Here is an 11404-nt window from a genome sequence, read left to right as displayed (position 1 = left end):
GAGCCACATGTGAAAAAGCCAAGACGCGCGCGCCGCAGAAGGGCAGCCCGGCCGCAGCGCTCACTCTGCGGGGAAGCCGCGCAGCCGCAGGCGCCACACGCAGCCGCCGGCGCTGATGGCGACGCCGGCCTGGGCGGCGACCAGGAACCCGGCGAAGAAGCGGTGGTTGCCGCCGCCGATGCAGTTGCCCACGACGCCGCAGCTGCGGCAGGGCGGGGGAGGGGGGGAGGGGGAACGCAGGATTGGGCCAGTTGGCGCCGGGGGGGTTGGGCGATTACCGCGGGAATCGCCCTCAAGCACCCCGGGAGCCAACAAGAGAGGGGAGCGCATGGGAGCGGCGCCGCGCCCGGCGCATGAAACCGCCTGGCCCCTCAAACGAGGCCGTAAATACGGAGGCTGCCTCGCCGCTGTCGCCCCCTGCCCTCCGCGCGCAACATCCGCGCCTGGCCGCACGCGTGCAGCGCGTGCAGGGCGCTCACTGGTGGTCAAACCGCTGGATGCAGGCGCCGCAGTCATCGCAGTGGTGGGCGCGCGGCGGCCGCCATATGTGGCACGTGTCGCAGTCTGCGGGCGGCGCGCGCGGGCGCGGGGGCCGGCAGCTGCTGACGGCTCGACAGCAGCCGTCTGCCTGAGCCCGGCCGATTTGCTGCCGCGCCAGTAGCGCTTGCGCACACGTGGGTCAGACAAGACTGCCATGTGCAAGCAGTCGCGCCTGTCCGCATGCCAAATGCCGGCGCACGCTGCGGGGGAAGCAGCAGCCCCGCCCTCAAGCGGCGGCCGCGGCCGTCGGCCGGCACCACGCACACTTTGAGACCAGCGGTCCGTTCCAGCCCTCCAGCTCCTCGCTCCTCAGCCACACGCCGCGCGCGTCCCGCCGGTAGTTGCTGGCCCCGCCGCCGTCCGGCACGGGCAGGCCAGCCTCCAGCCGCGCGACCGTTGGGTCTGCAGGTGAAAGATGGGGGGTGAGGGGCGCCGAGGGCGCGTGGGGCCGGGGCGGCAGAGCGGGTGCCGCAAAGGGGCGCGGGCGGCAGGCCCGCGTCGGGGCCGCAGAGGGAGGCAGCCGCCAGCAAAGAAATTCACAGCACAAGCCAGGCTCTGCCACAGCGCCGATGCGGCCCCGGCCGCTGCCCGTGCTTGCGCCTGCGCCTGCGCCCACAAACGGCCCGCGGCAGGCCTCACCCTTCTCTGCGCGCGGCTGCAGCGCCCCCGGGTCTGATAGGTGAGTCAGCCAGAGCAGCAGGATGGAGCCGGCCCCGCAGAGCGCCATGAGCACTGACAGGTACCAGGGCAGGCCCCGCAGGCTGGGGCCGGCAGGGTTTGGGAATTCATGTCAGCGTGTGGTGGGCAAGAGGGTCGATTTGCGAGTGGGGTTTCGGCTGCGCAGCGGCTTTTGGTGGGTGGAGCTTTAGTACAAGGAGAAGCTGCCCGAGGATTGGGTGATGTGCATCAGTGCGGGGGAGGGCCTGCGCTGCCCCAAGCGGCCTCAGCGGTGCGGCGCCACAGGCGGTGGGCGGCACCGCGTGGTGGTCTCACCCTATTGCAATGGCCAGCAGTGAGTTGAGGGCGATGTAGACGGTCAGCACTGCAGCGGGGGCGGCGAGGGACGGCGGGCGAGTTCCAGTGCGTGTTTGCGTGGTGCCATCATGAGCGCATGCGGCCATAGCCGCAAATAAGCAAGACATGCACGGACATGCAGTTGACACATACACACCCACGCATGCATTCACGCTCGCATTCACACAGACAGCGTTACAGCCACGCACCGTCAGGGCCCGCTCTGGTGGACGACTGCCACTGCCTGAGCGGCTGCCACATCCCGACGCCACGTGCGTCCGCGCCAGAGGGGCACTCTCCTCCCGTTGCGACTCTGGGAGACGTGTTTCAGACAACGGGCCGCCCGGCAGGCCCGATCCTCCCCCGCCTAGCAGGTCAAGCGCCGCTTGGCAGTGCAGCGTGTGCTGCTGATGAAGCAAAACACGCTACTCCGTGCCGGTGCCCTGATATGGTCGCCAAGCCACTGCCAAAGGTTCCCACTAGCTGATTGCACGTCCAACGCGATCACCGACCAGCTCTGACGCAGACCTGTCTGTGTAAAGTGACGAACTGTTCGATCTTGTGCAAATTTTGACGCGATGAAACGAGGCCTGCTGATATACTGCATTGTGGATGCCAGTATTGTTATCTCTGTTTGATCCCCGATCGCCCTGCACACTGCAGTGGCACTACGTGAGCGGCAGCGTCAGAATTACTCGCTTAGGCCTCCAATGCACTCCTCAGGACGTTCATTGTGTTGTTCATGGCCGTATATGGGCGCTACCATGCCGCCCGTGCTTGCCGGCAGCGGCCGCGCGTTGCGAGCTCCGCCCTGCACGTGCCGCGCCGCAGCAACCGGCGCCAGCAGCGATTCCAGCAGCACGGGCAGCCACCTTGAGCGAAAGCTAGAGGCATTTGAAACGTCACTCGGCGGCCTGTCGCGGCCGGCGCTGATGCAGCTGCTCAGCCGCGCGCCGCCGCAGGTGTGCAGCTTCAGCGGCGAATCATTTGAACTCACCCTGGCATCCTTAGAGGCAGCGCTGGGCATGGACCGCGCCTTTGTCATCCAGCTCGTGCGTGCCGCCCCCCACGTGCTTGTCGCGCCGCATGAGCCAGTCGCCGTGCTGCGCCTGCTGACGGCGGTCCTCCGCCTACCGCGCGGCATGGTGGCTGCAAACCTGCGCACGCGGCTGCACGTGCTCGCGCTCAGCGAGGCGCAGCTGCGCGAGCGGTGCGCGACGCTGGGCGCGATTTTGGAATGCGAGGTCCTCCCTGGCAGCAGCAGCGGAGAGGGCTTCAGCAGCAGCAGCAGCAGCAGCAGCAGCAGCAGCAGCAGCAGCAGCAGTGCCGAGGCCGGCTTTGCTGCATTTGCCGCACGCTACCCCGGTCAGGCGCTCGCGCTCGTTTCCTTCCCAGAGGACTCTGTCGCGAAGCGGCTGCAGGCCAGCGCCGCCGCGCTGGACGGGGCGCCGGCCAGCGCGGTCGCGGCGCTCGCGCGGGCGCGGCCCCTTGTGCTTGAGCTGTCGCCGCTTGTGCTGCGCTCGCGCGCCATGGTGCTGGCGGAGGCCGCGTTCTGCGACTCGCTGCGCCCCGAGGATGCGAGTAGCCACAGCAGCAACGGCGCCGGCGGCGGCAGCAGCGGCGGCAGCAGTGTCAGCGGCGTCAGCGAGGAGGAGGTGCTCCACGGCGCAGCCCAGCGGCGGCCGCACGCGCTGCGGGAGCTGCTTGCTGCTTTAGACGGCGACGAGTTGGAGGGCCTCGCGGACCGCTTGATGCTGGCGCCCCACAGCCTGCACCTGTGGCTGCAGCAGCTGCGCGGCCTGCTGCCCGCGCTGCCGCCGCTGGGCGTGGTGCGGCTGCTGCTGCGGCTGAGGGTGCGGCCGCCGGACGTGCTGGTGCGGTGGCAGGCGCTGCAGCTGGTGGCGCGCGGCGGCGGCGAGTGGGAGGCGGAGCTGAGGGAGGCGGGGCCTGCTGAGCTGGCCACACTGCTGAGCGCCAGCCACGAGGCCATGGCGCGGATGCGCTACTTGTCGTCTACCGGCCGCCGCGGCGAGGCACGGCTGGAAGAGGCGGTCGCCATGGGTGGCGACGCGTTCCTGGCGCGATTCCCTGGGTTTCAGGAGTGGCTGCGCTGCGGCGGGTGAAACCTTTGGGCCTCCGCTGGTGTGCACTGATCAGCACTCTCATTGCTCAGGTCTGTTTGCACTGATAGATTCGAGTGATTCCATGGGCATGTGGCCAGGCTTTCACCGATGCAAAGCAGGCTGACGCATGTCTCAGCTCTCCACTGCCCTTGCTGCCAGCCGTGGCTCAACCAGCCAGATGCACCACAGCGCACAGAGTCTTGAATGTTCCAAGGGTTACAGCAGTAGCAATGGGGTCATTCTGTCAGCATGGGTCGGCAGGGGCGTTGAAGCCGGAGGCACAGACCAGGAGTTCACTTCAGCGGCGCGCACAACGGCTCCGCAAGCAGTGCCAGTGCGCGCCGCCTCGCACTTCCCCAGGCGGCCAGCCGGCCACACAGCACCACACATGCATGCACTGGCTCCCGTGGCGGTGACGTGATGTTTGGCGAGAGGTCATGGTGGCACACATGTGATACCAGGGGTGTTCTGGTGCGCGTCAATGGCATTAGGGATGGCCGCGCGCCGCCCTGCGGTACACCAACAGCAGCAGGGCATATACCCACACACACGAGCGCGCGTGAACAAAGGGACGATGCGAATAGAGGCTCGCAGGGGAGTTAACCCCTCGGCGCCGCTGCAGGCCCGGCAGCGACAAGCAAGACAGCTGCAATCGGACCGGGCAGCCGCTGCGGCAGCCGTGCGAGGGGCCCCCAAACCCGAAAGGCGCGCCGCTGCGCCCAGCACAGGCGCGCGGCGCTGCCGCGAGCCGCTTAGGCGGCCTCCTCCTCCTCGTCGAACTCGCCCTCCTCCTCGGCGCTGGCGTCCTGGTACTGCTGGTACTCTGACACCAGGTCGTTCATGTTGGACTCGGCCTCGGTGAACTCCATCTCGTCCATGCCCTCGCCGGTGTACCAGTGGAGGAAAGCCTTGCGGCGGAACATGGCGGTGAACTGCTCGCTCACACGCTTGAACATCTCCTGGACGGCGGTGGAGTTGCCGATGAAGGTGGCGCTCATCTTCAGGCCCTTGGGCGGGATGTCGCACACGCTGGACTTGACGTTGTTGGGGATCCACTCAACAAAGTAGGAGCTGTTCTTGTTCTGGACATTGAGCATCTGCTCGTCGACCTCCTTGGTGGACATGCGCCCGCGGAACATGGCGCTGGCGGTGAGGTAGCGGCCGTGGCGGGGGTCGGCGGCGCACATCATGTTCTTGGCGTCCCACATCTGCTGGGTCAGCTCGGGCACGGTCAGCGCGCGGTACTGCTGGGAGCCGCGGCTGGTGAGGGGCGAGAAGCCGACCATGAAGAAGTGCAGGCGGGGGAAGGGGATCAGGTTGACTGCCAGCTTGCGCAGGTCGGCGTTGAGCTGGCCGGGGAAGCGCAGGCAGCAGGTGACGCCCGACATGACGGCGCTGATGAGGTGGTTGAGGTCGCCGAAGGTGGGGGTGGTCAGCTTGAGGGTGCGGAAGCAGATGTCGTACAGCGCCTCGTTGTCCAGGATCATGCACTCGTCGGCGTTCTCGACCAGCTGGTGCACCGACAGGGTGGCGTTGTAGGGCTCGACGACGGTGTCAGACACCTTGGGCGAGGGCACCACCGAGAAGGTGAGCATCATGCGGTCGGGGTACTCCTCGCGGATCTTGGAGATCAGCAGGGTGCCCATGCCGGAGCCGGTGCCGCCGCCCAGGGAGTGGCAGACCTGGAAGCCTGTGAATAATTTGCAGTGGTGAGCGGCGGATGCGGCGTGAGAACATTGTGGCTGCGTATTGCTGGTGTACTGTGCTACATCGTCAGCACACGATGTGCGCGATCAGGTGTGGTCGGGCCAGCTGTTTGCGCGCGCGCGCTTCTGCATTAGCAGGTTCATTGCCAGCAACTCATGCAACAACCTAGCCACTCAATTTTTTGATGGCACATAGGTGCAAGTGACAGCTGCTGCGCCGACGCCACAAGCTGCCTAGCTCAGCCAAAGTGCTGCCCGCGGCCTGCGACATGCTGCCTGCGCAAAGCCCTGCCCGCTGACTGGGCCACGTGCAGGGCCGCGATGCATGCAGCAGTGCATGGGCAGCGCCCTTTTGCCTGCGCTGCTGCTTAGAGAGGCGCAGTGCCCTGCTCGCCCCAATCCACGCTCCTCCCCCCCCCTCCCCAAACAACAGCAGCGGCCAGCCGCAGCGCCGCTCACCCTGCAGGCAATCGCAGGACTCGGCCTCCTTGCGCACGACATCCAGGACGGAGTCGATAAGCTCAGCGCCCTCAGTGTAGTGGCCCTTGGCCCAGTTGTTGCCGGCGCCGGTCTGCCCAAACACAAAGTTGTCGGGGCGGAACACCTGGCCGTAGGGGCCAGAGCGCACGCTGTCCATGGTTCCGGGCTCCAGGTCCATGAGGATGGCGCGGGGCACGTAGCGGCCTGGGGGTTGGGGCAAAAAGTGGGCGTTCGATTCAAATGATCCGGAGACAGCTCTGGTGCACCTCAGGCCCGGCGTCCCTGGTCGCCCAGAGCGCCACTGCGCTGTTGGATCGGATACTGTACACCCATATGAGTACTCGTAAAAGCTTGGGAACCCGGCGTTGGGCCATGCACAGGGACCCCGGGTGGGTGGGCCTCCCACTGGCTCATGCCGGCCTCCTCCGCGGCCCCTGACACCCCCTGACGACCGCTTATGGCTATCCAAGAACGATGAAGCGCAGCAAGGCCCGCCCCACGCACCGCCGGTGGCCTCGTTGAAGTAAACGTTGATGCGCTCCAGCTGCAGGTCGCTGTCGCCATGGTAGGTGCCCGTGGGGTCCACGCCATGCTCGTCGCACACCACCTGCGCAAAGGGTAAGCAGGAGTGAGGGCCAGGGCACGGAGAGCCGGGGCCGAAAGCCCGCCAGTGCGGGTCAAGCACAGTGCCCTGGCTGAGCCTGCCTCGCCCCTTGCCCCCTGCCTGCTTGCGTATGCTCACCTCCCAGAACTTGGCACCAATCTGGTTGCCGCACTGGCCGCCCTGGATGTGCACGATCTCGCGCATGGCTGCTTTTGAACGGAGACGGAGGACTTGGGTGTGAAGAGCTGACTGAAAAGCGTTGTTGCGGTCTCAATGAACAAACTTGTGGGGCTGCTGAACGATCAGGTGGGGGATAAAGCAGAAGAAACGGGTGCTGCTTCTGCTTTCAGCGCACTGGGCGGTCGACACGGCTTTCGGGGGCACTCAAGGAATGCATACTTTGATTTTTCTTGACCTCACCCCAATTTTTGCATATGTACAGGATGCTCGACGACCGGCTTGACCCTGTGGCTAGTGCCGAGCGGGAAACGGCTCGTGGGGCCCCCGAGCTGGACTTAATACTGGATCTGGCCATTGAGATGGTATGAAATGTGTTGGCATTGAAGCAGGCCGACAACCGCGCGGCGCGGCGTTCAAGCGAGCTGCGGCAGATCTGCGCCGACTGTGTGCTGCGTCAGCGTACAGTAGCAGCCACCACTGGCCAGGGCAAACCTGACCTGCGATGGGCGTGTGCGGCTTGAAAGAAGACCACCGGGCAAGGAGGATGAAGGGGTGGGTGGGCAGGCGGCATGCACTGCTGGGCACGGCGCGACATTGCTGTTCGGCCGCCCCTAGACAATGCTGCTGCACAGCGACACCAACCTGGTCACTCGCACGACAGACGGGCAGATTACTGAGTTGCTTGACATGCCGCAGCTCGCCCGCTTGGCGCATGGCAAGAAAGGCACATCTTTGCAAGCACTACTCAAATTAGTCGCCGTTGCGAGCCAAGAGATTGGAAGGCCAAAAAAAGCTGACGCGTCTTGTGCAGGGGGTTGAGATAAAGCATTATGCTGTGTACACCAAGGCGCCGCGCTGCTTTGCAGCAGCTGCGCCGCCTCGTCAGTTGGAAAGCAACGGGCCCCGCGCTACCGCGGCGGCTGCTCACCGCCGTCGCCGCTTGCTGCCGCCGCCGCCGCTGCCGCCGCCGCTGCCGTTGCCGTCGCGCCGCCTGCGGGCCCGCCGCCGCCGCCACCGCCGGCCGCTGCCTTGCGCCACAGCTTGATCTTGCGGTCCGCCTCGGTGGCGCGCGCCTCCAGCCCCTCCTCCTCCTTCATCGCTGCCACCACCAGCGCATCCACCTCGCCTATCCACCCCAGCAGCCGCTGCAGCCCCTCCGCGCCCTCCCCGCCGCCCGGTACCACCAGCCGCCCCGGCGGCGCGCGCGCGCCGCCCGGGATCGTCTCCCGGTCCTCGCCCTGCCGCCGCTCGCGCTCGAGGTCGTCGGCGCGCGCCGCGGCCGCGCGGCGCGCGACGTGCTCCAGCAGCTGCGCGCAGGGCAGGCCGGCCGAGCGCGCGCCGGAGCGCAGCGCGGCGAGCGCGAGGACGCCCGGAGGGAACAGCAGCGGCGCGTCGCTGTGCAGGATCGCCGCCACGGCCTTGTGCGCGCTGCGCGCCAGCCGCTGCATGGACTCCGGCGGCGCGTCCGCCAGCGGCGGGTCCAGCGCGGGCGAGCGCTGCGACCGCAGGTCCTCGAGCTCCTTGGCACGTGGGTTTGATGGGGGATGGGGTGATCAGCCAGTTTTGAGGGGTGGGGCGGACCAACGGCATTGCAAGGTGTGGCTGGGTGTCATGGGGGTGCTGCTGCTGCTACGGGAGGAATGCAGGCGCTCGTGCCCTCGACAACAAGGCGGCCGCCGTGAGCAAGGCTGTGGGCATGCAGCGGCAAGGCGCGGCGAAGCAGACCGCTGGCCGTCTCCTGCCGCATGCAGCGCGCCGACCTGCACCAAGCCATTGAGAGCGCGGTAGGGTGAGTGGACCACCAGGTCAAAGCCCAGCCCCTGCAGCAGCGGCACCTGAGGGCGCAGGGCGAACGTGCGCGACAGCAAAGTTCAAGCGTCACAGTTTATGGCATACGCACACTGTGAATCAGGACTCGCACGAAAATGGCGGGCTCCGTGCCAGAGCATTGCATTCCCGGTGACAGCAGCCCCCATCCAGCAGTCAGCAGCAACGACAGACCTTGTGGATGGAGCCCCCACAGCCGCGTCCCCGCCAAGAAAGACCACTTACCTCTGTCCGCAGCACCGTCTGTGCGTCCAGCCCCAGCTTTTTGCAAAAGTCCTCTGCACCAATGTAAGCCTCCTCCACCTGGGGCCATACGCAGTGTTGGAGGGCGTGGTTGGCGTGTTGTGACGTGCATGCTTTTCTGTATTGCGTGCGTGTGTGCGTGCAGACGTGTGTGTGTGTGTGTGTGTGTGTGTGTGTGTGTCAGCACTCAAATGCATGTGTGCGCGCTTGCAAAAGCCAATGCTTCTTATGGTTGTCAATCTCATGCATTCAGACATGCCACTTCGGCCCTTCTCGCCAGTCCGCGGCGGCTCGCCTTGGCCGCCAGGTAGATGCATGTGGGCATGATGCGCGAGGGGTCGTGCTCCAGGCAGCTGCGCTGGATGTAAAATCGCTTGAAGTATGCCGCTGCGGTTGCCTGGACAAAGGCGAGCGGCCAGGCGGGTGTCAGGGGGCACAGCAGCAGGGTGAGCAGAGGGTTTACTTGGTTGTCAAACAGGCGCACTTCCGCGTGCTTGCCACTGCTTCGCAAATCCTTGCCTCCACTTCATCAACACGTAAGCAATGGCCGGGCATTTGGCACAAGATACATGGCGAAGATCCAAAACCTTTGCTATGAAATGTCCCCGGCGGCTGGATTCCCACATGAGCATGCCTTGTCATGCTCATAGCCCGCGTGCTCGGCCAACGGGGCGATCGCTTGACCCCCTGCTGCACGCACCTGCACCTTCGGCGCCAACGGGATGGCCTCGCACACCTGGCGTATCTTCAGCTCAAAATACCGCCGCAGCAAAGCCTCTTCGGCTGCGCTCACTGGTGCCTCGGCTGCGTTTCAGGCGGCCCAGCAACGTTGGGGGGCGCGGGGCGACGTTGTGAGGACCGCCACTGCTCGCTTGCAACTGAAAGCTGCTGCGCCGCGGTGTGGTGGTGATGATGGCAATGCAGGTGCTCTATGTTACATGCATACATACATACCAGGCTGCGGCGTCCTCTCATGCGGCTGCGTCGCAAAGCGGCGGCAGAGGGCGCGCCACTCCCAGGCCCCGCACCGCGTTGCTTTTTGGCATCTGGAAGGCCTGCGCCGTCCTCCGTCGCCGGTGTCGGCTCCCTTGACCGCTTTAAGCTTTCCGCCGCCTTTTGCTGTGCGTCTTCACGCTTTGCTGCCTGCACATGACACGCGCAGTGCAGAAGTGCGCGTGCGATGGGGTCGGCGTTCACGGACGGGGGCCAGGCACTACCGGCTGCATGCCAGCAGCAGTCAGCTTACCAGGGCGTCTTGATCAAATATCCACCTCGCTTTATGCGTGCTGGTATCGAAGTCCATCCTTCCAAATGAATTCCGATCTTGGCGACCACAGATCTGTTGGCTTATTAGCGCGTGGTGTGCAGTGTAATTATGTGAAGCTGCGCTGCGAAGTCAAGGTATGGCTGCTACGCCGAACTCCAGGAGCAAAACTTGTCCGCAGCATGCTGTGTACCATCAGTCACGTGCTGCAAATGCGACAGCGAGCGCCATACCCGGAGTACAGGTACACGCACATGCAGGCTGCTCATAAGAAACAGATTAGATTCAAACCACCGAGTGGAGTGGCGCTGCTAGTCAGATCCACGGCGCGTGCGGGTGCGGGCGTTATTCTTCCGGGGTCGGTGCCCAGTCAAAAGCAACCTTCTTGAGGCTCCTGGCACAAGCAGGGCGCGAGCTGCAGTTTCCCGTGCAGCACAGTAATTGTTTGATGCACAAGGAGATTATCACAGCAATGCCATGGACAAACGGTGGTCAGAGCGGCGGCACGATCAAAGGGCTCGCCAACGCTGCCCTGGGTGGGGCTGCACACCTGCATTTTGGCCTGGCCCTGCTGTGCTGCCAGTTGTGAGGCACATGTGCCTCAGCACCTGGCCAAGCCCGCGTTGTCTGACCTTGGCACTTTGCAAATGCAACCTTAGCGCAGCCAATGCACCCGGGTGTTTCGACTGGGTTGGGGCCAGATGAGCATGTGGTGAAAACCAGGGCTGTTCATGCAGTCCTGCCCTTGCCAGTCACACACGAGCATGGATGCCGTCGCTTCACCCGACCGCAACCTGCGCCCAGGGCCGCGAACAGCCGCCCTGACGCGGCCCCCCAGCGACAGGGGGGTGATGGGGCGCCGCAGAGACACACCAAGAACGCGCATATGTGACCACGCTGCTCTGCCCTAGCCTGTCCGCACGTCCCCCACACGGAGTGATGTTATTTACAGTCCTAGACGTAGGCCGTGAGTAGCAATGGGGCATCCTCACCCGCAAGCTGCACACATGCAGCACCCCATTCTTGCGCCCCCCCTTGTAGTCGCCCTCTCCCTCCACACCTCAGCCGTCGCCGCCCTGCTGCCCGCTTCCTTGTGCATGCCCCACTTTCAGCGCCGCCCCATCCCGCCCAGCCGGCTGCGGCCCCTGTTGCCCGACCGGTTGGGCGTCGTCAGCCCGCTGTCCCCGGGCACGCCGGCCCCGCCGCCCCAGGGGATCGCCCCCTGCGAGATGGGCGCTGTGGTGATGGACGTCTTGCGGCCCCGCCGCTGCGCGTCGCCGCGGCGGCTGTTCTGGCTGCTGTCGAACACGTGCTGCTCCCTCGCGCCGGCAGAGGCGCCGCCGGCGGCGGCCCCACAGCTCTCAGGGTCAAAGACGGCCCCGCCGTCCCCGCCGCCGCTGCCGGCGGCTGCGGCAGCCGCCCC

The 11404-nt window shown here is 65.8% G+C and overlaps 4 protein-coding genes across 4 annotated transcripts; 1 reads left to right on the top strand and 3 right to left on the bottom strand.

The window, feature by feature from the left end:
• Positions 1-60: 60 nt before the first annotated feature.
• MNEG_5432 (hypothetical protein) lies at positions 61-1815 on the bottom strand (the record flags this gene model as incomplete). Its single annotated transcript, XM_014046096.1, has 6 exons — positions 61-202; positions 480-564; positions 805-942; positions 1180-1301; positions 1534-1582; positions 1764-1815. 6 exons carry the CDS (start codon positions 1813-1815, stop codon positions 61-63), a joined length of 588 nt encoding a protein of 195 aa, XP_013901550.1.
• Positions 1816-2318: 503 nt separating this feature from the next.
• MNEG_5431 (hypothetical protein) lies at positions 2319-3677 on the top strand (the record flags this gene model as incomplete). Its single annotated transcript, XM_014046095.1, has 1 exon — positions 2319-3677. One exon carries the CDS (start codon positions 2319-2321, stop codon positions 3675-3677), a length of 1359 nt encoding a protein of 452 aa, XP_013901549.1.
• A 752-nt stretch (positions 3678-4429) lies between these two features.
• MNEG_5430 (Tubulin beta chain) lies at positions 4430-6671 on the bottom strand (the record flags this gene model as incomplete). The annotated part of the gene is made up of 4 exons (XM_014046094.1): positions 4430-5367; positions 5843-6067; positions 6368-6470; positions 6606-6671. 4 exons carry the CDS (start codon positions 6669-6671, stop codon positions 4430-4432), a joined length of 1332 nt encoding a protein of 443 aa, XP_013901548.1.
• An 884-nt stretch (positions 6672-7555) lies between these two features.
• Positions 7556-10020, bottom strand: MNEG_5429 (Cyclin-H1-1; the record flags this gene model as incomplete). The annotated part of the gene is made up of 7 exons (XM_014046093.1): positions 7556-8143; positions 8408-8482; positions 8700-8777; positions 8980-9114; positions 9418-9521; positions 9746-9860; positions 9964-10020. The coding sequence occupies 7 exons, from the start codon at positions 10018-10020 to the stop codon at positions 7556-7558; spliced, it is 1152 nt and encodes a 383-aa protein (XP_013901547.1).
• Between the last annotated feature and the right edge of the window lie 1384 nt (positions 10021-11404).

This window comes from Monoraphidium neglectum, assembly GCF_000611645.1.
Source record: "Monoraphidium neglectum strain SAG 48.87 unplaced genomic scaffold scaffold00808, whole genome shotgun sequence".
Taxonomy (NCBI): domain Eukaryota; kingdom Viridiplantae; phylum Chlorophyta; class Chlorophyceae; order Sphaeropleales; family Selenastraceae; genus Monoraphidium; species Monoraphidium neglectum.
This window is presented reverse-complemented; position numbering and strand designations above follow the sequence as displayed.